Below are 13,196 nucleotides of genomic sequence, written 5' to 3'. Positions count from 1 at the left end.
TCGCTTTGCTTAAGTTTAGAGTCAGTCCCAGGAGCAGAACAGTGCTCTGCTGTACACTTTGACCTTTATAATAAATGCCATAGTGCTCACATTCACAAATTGTGTAGGACTATGGTTGAGTGAAACTCTTTCCAATGATTTGAATGAACTTTGAATCAGATCCAAGTCAGAAAAAAACTTTTTGCCTGTTGTGGTGCGTTGACCCTCGCTGGATGCCAGGTGCCCACCAAAGCCAATCTACCACTCCCCTCCTCAACTGGGCAGGGGAAAGAAAATGTAACAAAAGGTTCATCAATCAAGATACGGGCAGGGAGATCACTCACCAAGTACCATCATGGGCAAAACAGACTCGGCTTGGGGAAATTTATTTAATTTATTACCAATTAAATCAGAGCAAGATAATGAAAAAATAAAAGCTAAATCTTAAAACGCTGTCCCCCATCCCCTCCCTTTACCCCAGGCTCAGCTTTACCCCCGATTTTCTCTACCTCCTCCTGCCACTTGGCGTAGGAAGATGGGGAACAGGGGGTGTGGTCACTTCATCACACACTGTCTCTGCTATTCCTTCCTCCTCACAGGGAGGACTCCTCACACTCTTCCCCTGCTCCAGCATGAGGTCCTTCCCACAGGAGACAGTTCTCCATGAACTTCTCCCACGAGTCCTTCCCATGGGCTGCAGTTCTTCACAAACACTGCAGCACGGGTCCCTTCCATGCAGTGCCGTCCTTCAGTTACAGACTGCTCCAGCATTGGTTCCCCCATGGGGTCACAAGTCCTGCCAGCAAAATTGTTCCAGTGTGGGTTCCTCTCTCCACAGGTCCTGACAGCAGCCTGCTCTAGCACGGGCTTCCCACAGGGTCACAGCCTCCTTCCGTCATCCCCCAGTCCAGCATGGGGTCCTCAACAGGCTGCAGGCAGATGTCTGCTCCACTGTCAACCTCCATGGGCTGCAGGCACAGCCTGCCTCATCGTGGTCTTCACCATGGGCTACAAGGGAATCTCTGCTCCAGTACCTGGAGCACCTCCTCCCCCTCCTCCTTCAATGACCTTGGGTCTGCAGAGTTGTTTCTCTTACGTATTCACACTCCCCTCTTCTGGTTGCAGTTGCTGTTGCATCGCAACTTTTTCCCCTTCTTAAATACGTTATCACTGAGGTGCTACCACCATCATCGATGGGCCATGGCCAATGGTGGATCTGTCTTGGAGCTAGCTCACATTGACTCCATCAGACATAGGGGAAACTTTTAGCAGCTTCTCACAGAAGCCCCCAACCACCACAACCTTACCACACAAACCCAATACACCTACACAAACTTCAGCTTTGCCCATGAGAAAAGGGTCACATAATTTCCAAGTAAGGCACTTTCTCTGTATGGATTCTGCATTACTTCTGGTATTAAAATGAAGCCAAAATTTGCAGTCATTTGCAAAGTAAGATTGCGTCAGCCAAATCTAAAAGAGGATTTAGGTACCTGAAACATGATTTAAGCAAACTGTAGTAATCTCAGCCAAACAACATGATCCATGACACCCTAATAATTGCCACCTAACAGGGGCACGTAAGCTTATCAGGCACCTTCCTTTCTGATTTGAAAGCTTCCTGGATGCATGTAGTTTGCTGTTTAGTTCATGACCAGAATGAAACTGTAAATGACATCCAGCTCATGCCAAAGGTCTTTGGGATAGCATACATGCTCTTGTAAAACATGCACATCGCCCAGCATAGCAGGTAGCTGGAGGATATTTAATAGTAACAGAGGTTAAATGAAAAAAACTCAAGCTTAGCTTCTTTCAGACTGGAAATATTAGAAGATGAAAGCAGAATATGGGCATATTCCAGCTTTTATATGCCATTTTTCAAGACCTTAGCTCAAGGGACCACCAGCTTCAACATCTTCCTTAATCTGAAGCAGTTCTAACCCTAAATTGTCTGTTCACCATGCTGCCCAGTAAATGAGAGGGTTTCCCAGGCCTACTGTCAAAGCAGTGATACTGTATAGAGAGGAAATGAAAGTACAGTGGTCTGAGAGAAGGACAGGCAAGATGCAGTGTAGTTTTTAAAGCTAAGTGCTTTCGACATTCAAATGGGAGATCTGTTTCCTACTTCAAAGGCTACTTAGATTTTATTTTAAGCAGTTATCAGAAAAAAAAAAAAAAAAAAAAAAAAAAACCAAAACACCAGAAACTCAGAAACTGAAACTTTGGAAGAGTGGCTCTCCACAGCTACTCTAATAAAGAACATCAAACTGGCTCATAACTCAGGTGCCTGGGCTCTAGAGAGTGGAGATCAGACTAACCTGATGCTTAACTTTTTCCCTTGCCTAACTTGAGGCAGCACAATGCTGAATATGCAGGTTTCTCACACTGCCCTGACAAGTTGCTAATGCTTTCTCATGATCTCCATTTAATCTGTATTTAATAACCTGGAATCATAGGAAAGGAGCAGGGTCATAGAATAGGTGAATGTTGCACAGAAACTATCCTGAAATGTTGGGGGTGGAGGGGCTTCAAAAGAAAAATGAATTTGCTAATCCCAACCCTGCCAGCATGGATCACAAAGTCATAATAAAATTTAGAACAGCAAAATGCACTTGACAATAATTTCTTCTAACAGTTCCAAGACTTTGGAGGCTACGTGTCAGGGCTGAGACACCCTTCAAAGCCATGGAGAGAAATGCAGGAGCACATGCTTCTGGTTTTTGTAGCTCCCATAAAAATGGTGTTTCTCCCTCTTCTTAGACAGAGAAAAATTTCAAACCTAAACAAACTTGGAATTACCCCTGATTATAGCTCTTCCTGCTGAGAAATATTCTTAAATGTTGAATTTGGTTTTATTCTAGCCTAAGCTTGTTATGTTGTTGTGTAAGAATGTAAGGCCATACAAATGATCCCTCAGGCCATGCTAGAAGCAGTGGTAGTCTTGGATGGCAGTCCTGAGAGGCCACTGCATCCTTCCTGGTGCCACAGTATCAGTTAAGAAACTGCTTCCATTAAAGATGGAATGATGTTAAGCCTTAAAGATGCCTGGCTATCTCTAATTATGCTTGCTTGACTTACAGAAACACTCTAGCCACAGCAAAATGAGGAAAATCTTCTTAGTACATGTACATTAAAAACTTTTTTTCACAGCTGTATAGTTGAAATTTTTTGACAGAGAGGATTATTTCCTAACTATTCATATTTGTATTATTATGGCATCCAAAAGTCTTAATCCTACATCAGAAATCTTAAACCATAATCCATGCATACATGCTTTTCCTCTCCTATCAAGAGAGAATCCCTGCATACACGCCTTTCTACTCCTATCAAGAGCAACAAAAGCCAAAAACACCTTTCTCTGAAAGAACTAGCAGTGTGAAAAATCAAAAAACATTCAAAATCTGCCATGTAGAAAAGACCTACTGAAAGCATCTATTCTGTGTATTCCAGCTGAAACATTTGCATTTTGAGATAATTGATAATAGAAGCTTGTTATGAATAGATTTGCAAATGCTAAGGAAGAATAGATCATATAAAATGCAAAGTCAAAAATAATTACTCAAAAAAGTCATTACATAGTCTATTTCTCTTTTTACTATTCGCTCATAATTTTGGGAGGGGTTGAGGGGGGAGAAAAACTATGGAATGATCATATAGTTTGACTTTATCTTGGGTAACTTCCACATACTGTAGTTGCTAAAGTTAGCACAGTCCAATTAAAGGAGGCAGACGTCCAAAAGTAAGGCTTCCAAAGAAACAGGATTCTACCAACGTTACAACAGCAGCATTGTTTCACCTGACTCTCCTGATCATGCTGTTGTCCCTAGAGGCAGCAATAATTCCTGGGCATGGCCTCAGCTTAATAAACCCATCAAGTGTTCAGTACTTTCATATGTTGCTTCACCCTATGTCTCATTTTTAATGATAGCCCTTACTCACTGAAAACCACCTATGCCACACATTCACCTAAAAAGTGTATGTGTATTTTTACCCCTAAGTGGAAGAGAAAATAAGCTACAAAGGCAGAATGTAAGGTAACACAGATATGACCATGCTCCAAAAATTATTCTATCATATATAAATAAAATATAATGGGGGGGGGGGGGGGGGGGGAGGGGAGGGAATACAAGAACACATACCACTGGCCAAAACTAAGCATGAAGCATGATACTATAACGAAAATTGCAAAAATTAATTTAAAACCCCACAAACCACAAATGGGGAAACATTATAATACAAAATAATCAAACTTCGAAAAGTAATGGAGAAAACTGTCATTGCAGTAATGGAAGAAGGACCAGCAGGTCAGGGAGATGAGGAAGTGGGAAAAAGATCAAGGAAGTTTGCATATGTAGGGGTGAAAGGGAAAAACAAAACTGGAGACAGTGAAATGTATTAACTGCAATAAATTCTATTTCCTCAAAGTTTTTCCAAGAAAAGACAATGAACACACATCTAGTACTGTACAATGTTGTTTATGTGATTCATCTTTCTGAAAATATGCAGGCAAGTAGGGGCAACTCCAGGACAGCCAGTTTTCCAGAAATGATTGAAATTTACCACACATATTCAAAGCAACTAAGTTGAAATATTTTCTTGCAAGAGAAAGAGCCACAGATAATTTTCAAAGTAAAACATTTTCTTCATTTCTATATAGACACTTTCTGAATTGGATGGTATGTCCCATACAGTTTTCACAGTGAGTCCCATATTTTGCATGCTGAAAGGGCAGGATATACAATACAGCAAGACAGGTCTTTGGCTCTGTTGACTGTTCCAAAGGAATAAGTTAAATAAGACTTGAAAGACCACCTTTAGTTCCAACAAAAAAGAAAATGATGAATGTAAACAGAGATGATAGGGTTAGAAAAGAACTCAAGATGCCATCTACTCTACATTTCTGCCTTAGGAAGAATAACCTTTATCTGAGACATGTATGAGATATTTTCTTAGCATGTATGGAGATCTCTATAAGCTCCGCTGGCAACCTATTCCAGTGCTCAGCATCATTAGTTACTGTGACTTTCCAGTTTATTCTTGACCTCAGAAAATTCTGGCAGTTGTGAAGGCAGGGTCAGGGCTGTGATGCATCTGTATCATATCTGAGTATATGTGAATTTACCGGTTCTGCAGTCATTCCTAGCCAAGTAGTTCAGAGCTGGTCTGGAACTTCCTTAGCAACACGCTGCTCTTCAGAGCATATTTTCTGTTTTGTGTTTTTAAGATGGCAAATTATTTCCTGGTTTTCAAAAAGCAGACAATAAATGTTAACAACAAAAAAAATTACAAGAAAAAATATTTTCCTGAAAATATGAAAACTGCTATGAAAACATCTGTGCCAGATGGATGATGGTAAAGCAAGGTGTAGCACTTCAAATGTGGATTCCTGGTTTGAACAGTCTGGTAGCCACAGCACAGAACATGGACATTCATGGCTCCCAGAAATCAAATGATTTTTGGTCAGATATAAGAAGAAATTCCATTCTTAGGTCCAAATTACCTGCCTATCTAGGAGTGAAGCCTAGCTTCTCAATGCTGAGCCAAAAAGCCAGGAGAGCACCCAAAGCTATGCTTAGAAAGAAGTCTTCTAAAACCTCTTATTGGTCCTTCTCATTTTTGATTGTCCCTGGTTCTCTCCCCTGCACAGGCATTCTGGCAAGAGAGGGAAAACGGGACAGTATAAACAAACATGGCAAAGCAACAAGTACAGCATTGCCAGCTCCAGCAAATGTACAAATTAAGCTAATCCTAGACCTTACTGCCTAGATTTGATCAAATTACAAGTAGCTTTCCAATTGCAAATCCATCAGTCAGCCAGCAATATTCTACAGCTGTAGAAAGCACCTGTTCCCAAAGCTCAGTATTCAACATTGAGTTTTGGGTCCAAATGGAGGAAGGATATATTCCCTCCCTAGAGATTTGTGAGCTGAAGTTCACTGCCAAAGGTCAGCTGCTTCCATCTCCTGCTGAGCTTACTTATATACCCCTTGACTTTTTTAATATCTTCCTCCTGCTATAGGTACTGATTGCACATACTTATGTTGATATCTCACAGTGGTGAAGCTTCTAGTACTGCCTTGTGTTTCAGTTTCAGGACACCTTGTCATGTCCTGTACCAATATCTGTTAATCTTCTGCCCCCAACTTTCATGATTATCTGTAGTGCCTCCATTCTTGCCGCTCCAGTGGCTTATCTCTTTCCAGACCTTGTAACCTTTTTTCCAGAGCTCTTGAGGAAGAAGCGAGAAAGAAAAAAACCCAAAAGCTACTGTTGCATTTTTTTTCAAGTTCTGAATTACAGAGCTTTCTCCATCTCCACCTCTCCTGAAGTAAGTGCTGGTAGATGCTCTAATAATGACGTACGCTATAAAGTTTTGGAAGTCCCCACTTGTATCTGTCACTGGCTTTTTTCTTCTCAGGAGGTCAGGAAATGGGATGGTACCCAACCAGTTGCATAGGATACAGCAGGAAACATAGAAACTAAGTGTCATTGCCAAGCTATTTATAACCTTAAGAGCAAATGTTAAACACAGTCCAAGAGATAAGTCACCTAAACTTGCTAAACTGCAGCTCTCCTGGCTACCAGCACAGAAGGCAAGCAGGGATATCTAAGCAAATGGGTTAATATCACTCTGATACAGTGACTCAATATGAATGAGCCTCTTAAGTATGACTGCTTTGACTAACAAGTACTTAACATTTAATTATAGTATTGAAAGCACTTAATTAAAACACATAATTAAGACACATCACACAGGAAGGTCAGCACTGTTTTGTACTTGTGAACACTGGAGAAAGGAAATCACTTGAATAGGGCCACATAAATGAGTCAGTGACAGGCAGGGATGAAAAACTCGGGCTTTCTATCTAGGGCATGCTCTGGTGGATTGTGCTGCATCTCAGCAAATACTAGCAGAGGACATGTTCTATATTTTTATGCATCTCCTCCAATCAGGTACATCAACGCATAGGCAAAAAAGTCTGGGGTGAATCATCTTCCTAGACTGGGACTTCACACTGTATGTACCTCTCTCACTCACTCTGAGGAAGCCAGGTCTCTCTGATCAGGCTCTGTAGACACTTTAGACATTCCATGTCTAAAATCAGTTTTTCAAACAGATTTTAGAGAACAACTTAATTATGTCACCTAGATTATCATGTTTGGTTTTTAGAGGCTTGGGATTACTTTTAAAACATTAATTGCTTACCTTAGTAATGAACGAAGAATGCCAATTTATTTCAGCTGTTAGTGGCCTAAGGCCTGTATTATAATCACTGGTTTTGCAGTTTGTAGTATTCAGCAAGAACGGACTGATCCATGGCGTAAATATCCAGTAAAGAAACACCACGTATAAATAGCAGGAACAGGCAGCAGCTATATCAAGAATTTGCTGCCTATAATCTTTATAACTGCAAAGAAATCCCAGATTCAGTTTAGGGTTTCCTTCTCTATCCGTGGACTTTGGAAATGTTACTACATTTAATGGCAGACAATGCAAATAACTATTTCATAGTTTTCTGGAGATCTTTTTTTTAAAAAAAAATATAGTGCTCTCAATCTTTACTAGCTGCTGAGTCAAATTTGGCCTAAGCCTTTCTTTGTGTACAGCCTGCAAACAATGTGGATTGTAAAGTGAGTAGGGCACAAACCCAATTTCAATTGCAGGCTGGGATTCCCCTATGCTTTTACAAGGAAACTTGGTTGATAACTGTGTTTGCTACTGGGTGAGGCATGGAGACCAAGCCCATTGTGTTTAACCTTTGCATATCAGAATATCATTTGGGCTCTAAAGCCAAGCCACTAAAACAAGGAAGGAAAAATAAATCATAACACATAATAAAAGCTTTGCTGTTCCTTTGCCACCAATCAACCCACAGTTGCATATTTTCATGCTGTTTAAATTTTCATGTAATACTTGCATAAACATCTGATGTTCTTTTGGTTTTTCCTTTCCTGTACTGAAAAGACGTACAGTTTGTGGTATAGTAATGAAACCTGGATATTGCCTTATACAAGCCAATGCAAGGATATCTTGCTGAATATTCGTAGCAAATTAATAATGATTCATGAAGTTGCAATAGGATTCAAAATCTAAAAAATTCATAGTGAAGGGGTTTTAAGTCATATATGTCAAAACAGTTATGACACTATTTCCCTCTTAAGTATAACCAATGCTTTATTCTGATTAGGAGTACCCAAGGAAATCAAAACTGCTTACAAATATTCAAGGGAGATAGCTACCCTATAATCTAGTCTGTTGGTCAAACTCAACAGTTTCAGTTATTAAACCTGCTCACAACTTTCTGACAATATCCACAGTTTGAAAAATGCAGAAAAATGCAAATCAATTGCTTTTCATTCCCCTAATGCTTTATGAAGAACCACACAACCTCAGAGCTGACACTGCAGAAGAGAAAACCACTACACAAACCTATGGGAAAACTTCATAAAGAAAAAACCAATTATCTAGAATACTCACTTGTAGCAATAGCAGCTACAGAAAACTTCTGATAATGTAATTTTAAAACTATCTCATCATCACATTAAGCAAATTGCTATAAAAAATGCCATTGATTCTCTTCTTTGTGATCTGATGTGCTATAGCAGAAGGCAGCACACATATATTTCACATACACAGAGACAAATTATAACCCCTGGTTAGGGCCCCTGTAAAGACCATTGAGTTATAAACTATGGAGAAGATAAACTGCTGCCTTTTAAAGTAACTCAAAACAAATTGTGGTCGGTTATGTGGGGAAATTGAAGTTACTTCCAAAGGAAAAGGAAGAAGGATTTTTCTCTAACAAGCTAGTCATGATACTTTAAAGTTCATGTAGCTAAAATGCTTTGCACTAGACTGAAAATGCTATGCTGGCAGTAATTTGTCCTGTTGAGATCATTATTGTTCCCAGTGAGAAAACATTTTTGTCTGAAAAACTCATTAATGCATTCAAGATTCTACTGAATACAACTAGCAGAAACATAGCATAGAGAACATGAACCGAACCCTATCTTTAACATCGCAAATGGTTGATCGATTCCATTATACTGGAAACAATGTATTTCCCCTATAAATTAAAAAAAACACAGCCTTCTCACTTATCCAACATTCAATATTGGAAAAATTGTACAAAAAACTCCTGAAGGCAAAGAAAGGGATCCACTCTACTAGACCTCAGGGTTGTGTCTGTACCTTAGGCATCTAGTGAATCAGTCTTCTTAACATACATACCTAAGATATGACAGAGAAAGATGCCCTTTAAAGGTCCCACAGGTAAGTCCTATCCCCTAGACTGAATCCCACCAAAAAAAGGTTGCTATTGTTTTTTACATGCTGAGTCCGATACTCATATACACTCTTTGGAGGGATAAATTAGAATAGTAAATTATTTCTATTTTAAACTCTCATTGCGGCAAACCAAGGAGCTTAAAATATTTAACACACGTGTGTGTTTGCATTCATATACTTAAGTACATAAAAATTCTTGACAAGTGCTGAGGTACATCTAGAGATTAATCTCTTATGACTATTGTTTATTATTCTAAAACACTTACATGAATAAAGACTACAGAATTTGAATGGGGGAATATTAAACAACTTTAAATATAGAGAAGGAGGTTTCCCTCAGTCTAGTATTTGATAAGCACGTTTGCCTGACATTTTCTAGGATACACATCTAAAACATAGAATAAATTGCTGTAACATGTACTAACTTAGTATTTGAGTAGTACCACCACATTTAGACAATATTTAGTATGTCCCATTGCCTGTCCTAAACACTGACATCTTCAAGCAGAAGTCTGTACAGCCATACTCTTTCATGCCATCAATTCCACTTCTCTGTTGAAAGTACATAGTTATCATCCTCCACTAAAACTGAAAGTCAGATTCCCTATTATTCTATCCTTTTTTTTAAATCTTTGTATTTACTCTATTCTTGCAGTTTCAGAATGCCAACAGAAGCAGAATATCTCCATACTGCCCCTTTGTGGGAATATTTGGAAACACACAAAATTCAAAGCTATTTAAGAGACAGTATGGTGCATACTACACTTTTATTCACATACATAAGCCATTAAATTTAATACTGCAGTTACATTCATCCCAAAAAATGAAAAACAGGGTTTGCTCTTTCTCAAGCTTAATTCATTTCTTCACAGGAAATTCAGTGTTTTGGATATACCTAACATAATCAGCAATTTCTGAAACCTCCCATTCCTGCATCCCTCATCTCTTTGGCACCATTGTTGTTGTAAAAACTGACGCTCCAAATTAATTCATATGAATTAAATATTTTTTTCAAATACAAAAGACGTATTAAAAAAGATACTAACAACAGCAATTGGAAATAGCATAAGATGCATTTTCTTACTCCCTTCCTAACAGTCATCTTTCCTACATTGGATACTTAGAATGACAAGAATTTAAAGTGAATGTTCAGGACAGCTTAAATATTCTTCCATTTTTGCTTTCTTGCTTTTCTTACAATTATTTTGGCAGCATACAACTACTATATTAATAGATAGTAAATAGGAACAAGTAAGAGATTACCTGAGAACATGAAAGTCCACATTCTTCAATCCTGGGAATAATCTGACAATCAGAATTCCAAAGAAGAATTACTAGAAGAATCTGAACATGAATACTTATCATCCTAAATTGGAACTAAAAAAGCAAAACCTCAGAAGAAACCTTCCACTCTGACAATTCTCCCTCTCATGCCAAAACTTTAATATGAATTTTAGTCCCTCCCACAGCACCTCTGAGCTCCTCCCTCTAAAACTTTCCAAGGACAGAAAATTGCTAGTTCTGGGAAATATAAAACATGTTCAACTCATTTCTTATGTTCCATAGTGAAAAAATAGGCAACATTAACTTCTGTCAATCACAGTAAAACCTTTTCCTTCTGGATTTCATCATGTCAGCTTTAGATCAGTTTTAGCAAATTTCTGTCCTGTAAATTCTATGTATAAATGGGAATTTTATTTCTAGAGTGATGTACCAGGCAGGTTCACTGGAATCCAGATGCATGTCTACTTATTTTCCTGGTTTTCTAATGCATTGAATAAAAAGAATAACAGCTTTGCTGAGGTGGGTAGTCTTGTAAGACTGATTTCTTGTTTTCATCAGCAAGAAAAACAGATTCTTTTACCCTAGAAATATGTGCCTTGAACTTATTTCTCTTATTTAATTGTACCAACAGAAGCCTCTTGTTCTATAGCCTATCTCCAGCCTTTGGATTTTCAGCTCACTCAGGAAGTATGCATGCTTTGCCACAAAAGCTCACCCCCACCAGCTCTGAAAGCACTGTGCCAGTGAGTCACAATACCCTGGTACCTGTTAGCACAACAAAATGCCCAGGAACGCCTTCTTGGGTGCTACCTTACACAGTCCCACTACCCATCACAAGGAACAAGTATTCCAAAAAACACACTCTTTGGTTCATATGGAGGCGATATGTGGTGTGTTATGCCCATAGGTGGGAGTTATTTTTGCATAGAGCGGGCTTGCTCCCAATGAAGAGAGATATCTTTCAGTACAACAGTGCCAGGCTCTTGCAAAACCTTTTACATCTGTTAAAGTAGGGAATACACAATTAACACCATCTGCTGGGATCTGGCTTTACCAACATTTTTTTTTAATGAACAGGTAAAAGGCAGTGCCTATTCTACCAATGTATCTACTATACTGACATTTTAGGTACTTTCATTGCAGTCCAGTTTTTCAGTTTTACAGTAAGACTTTATTTTCTGAAGATAAAGAGCAGTGTCAATCACAGTACTAAACAAATTGTTATTTAATATTTTGGTTAAAAAATAACAATTAAAGTTTTTCATCTATGCATAAAAATAGACCAGATTAAAGACCTGTCGAGTCCACTCTCCTGTGCCTAACAGGATCTGTAGCAGACACTTAAGAAAAATAAGAATGAAGTTAAATATGTTTCCATGGATGATTTTAACCTATATGCTGCTGAATTCAAATGACCTGGATCCTATGGATTTCCTGAACTGAAAGCCATGCGCACTTCACTGTTTTCAACAGCTGTTTCTGGGCCTTTCTTACATGCATTTATACAACAACTCTGCATCTATTCATCCTTTTGGTTTTCAAAACTTCCTGTGGCAATGAGTTACACAATTAAACTATGTTTATTTGCATTGTTTTGAATTTAAAACTGCTTCCAAATACTTCAGTTGGGTTCCCCCTTGTTCTTGCTTTAGAAAAAGCAGAGAATATCCATTCTCATCTTACCTTTGTCAAAACAGTCACAATTTCATTGATTTCTAACATACCTCCCCTATTTTTTCTAAGATTAAGAATATGCGTTTTCATTTTTACCATACCTTTTCTAAGATAGGTGGTCCTGCACACAATATTCAGGAGTGAGCAGATCACGGATCTTTTACGTAATAGCGTAGCGATGTTGACAGAATCAGAAGCATGATGTCCCTCTACCAAAAAGCCATTTTGACTCTCAGTCAGTGTATCATTTACCAGTATGCCTACTGCAAGCAAGCCAGTTCAGCACACACCAGTTAGTAGTTTTGCAACTTCAATTTCAAGTGCAGTTTATGGGACCCTGTAGAATAGAGTTTGATTACTGTTTCAGGTATTAGTCTTATTCTTTTGGATTACTTGTTTTAAATTTAGACCTGAGACAATTCCTTCAGTAGGTTCCCCTGCAATGGGCTCCACTGCAAGCAAGCAAGCAAGCATATTTTTTTTACTGTCATTAGATTCCTTGAGCAAAAAGTGTCCTTTCATATCTCCATCACTAGTCAGCTCCACAGACTTCTTGATTACTCATTAGCTCCCTAGAATTTTTAGGAGGTTTCCTTCTCATCTTTCATTAAAAAAGGATGGTATTAACCTTTCTTAAAAATACTGTCTTGGAAGCTGCAAAAAGATGTCTTCTTACAGGTGACATTTTTGGGGGATATCTTATGTGTGTACTGTTCTTAGTTTTCCCTACATTACTTTTAAAGTCCCTTGTGCCTCGAAAGATTCTACCCTTTCAGCTGCTCCTTTTAATCTCCTTTTGGAGACTCAACCATTTTACATAGTTTCTGTACTATTTATACATTAGCACAGCACTTTTTTTTTTTTTTTTTTTGGATGTTGAAGTTGTGTCACTATTGAAGTGGCTGCTTGGAAATGAACCAAGAGTTCTTTATCTTCCTATGGGGTCTGTGATTACTTGCTCCAAGCAACA

The 13,196-nt window shown here is 38.6% G+C and overlaps 1 protein-coding gene across 3 annotated transcripts in view; it reads right to left on the bottom strand.

Moving 5' to 3' along the window:
- IL17REL (interleukin 17 receptor E like) overlaps positions 1 to 11,368 on the bottom strand; it is a 48,819-nt gene extending 37,451 nt beyond the window's left edge. The window contains exon 1 of one of the 3 annotated variants that reach the window (XM_027804573.2): positions 10,532 to 11,368. In XM_027804573.2, coding sequence (XP_027660374.1) covers positions 10,532 to 10,633 — 102 coding nt within the window. In that variant the 5' untranslated portion in view covers positions 10,634 to 11,368. The remainder of the gene's footprint in view (positions 1 to 10,531) is intronic. The other 2 variants (XM_055712685.1, XM_055712686.1) reach the window with 2 other exon arrangements.
- Between the last annotated feature and the right edge of the window lie 1,828 nt (positions 11,369 to 13,196).

The sequence above is a fragment of the Falco cherrug genome, chromosome 5 (assembly GCF_023634085.1).
Source record: "Falco cherrug isolate bFalChe1 chromosome 5, bFalChe1.pri, whole genome shotgun sequence".
In the NCBI taxonomy this organism is placed as follows: Eukaryota; Metazoa; Chordata; class Aves; order Falconiformes; family Falconidae; genus Falco; species Falco cherrug.
Note: the sequence above shows the minus strand (reverse complement) of the source record. Positions and strands in the feature narration are given on the sequence as shown.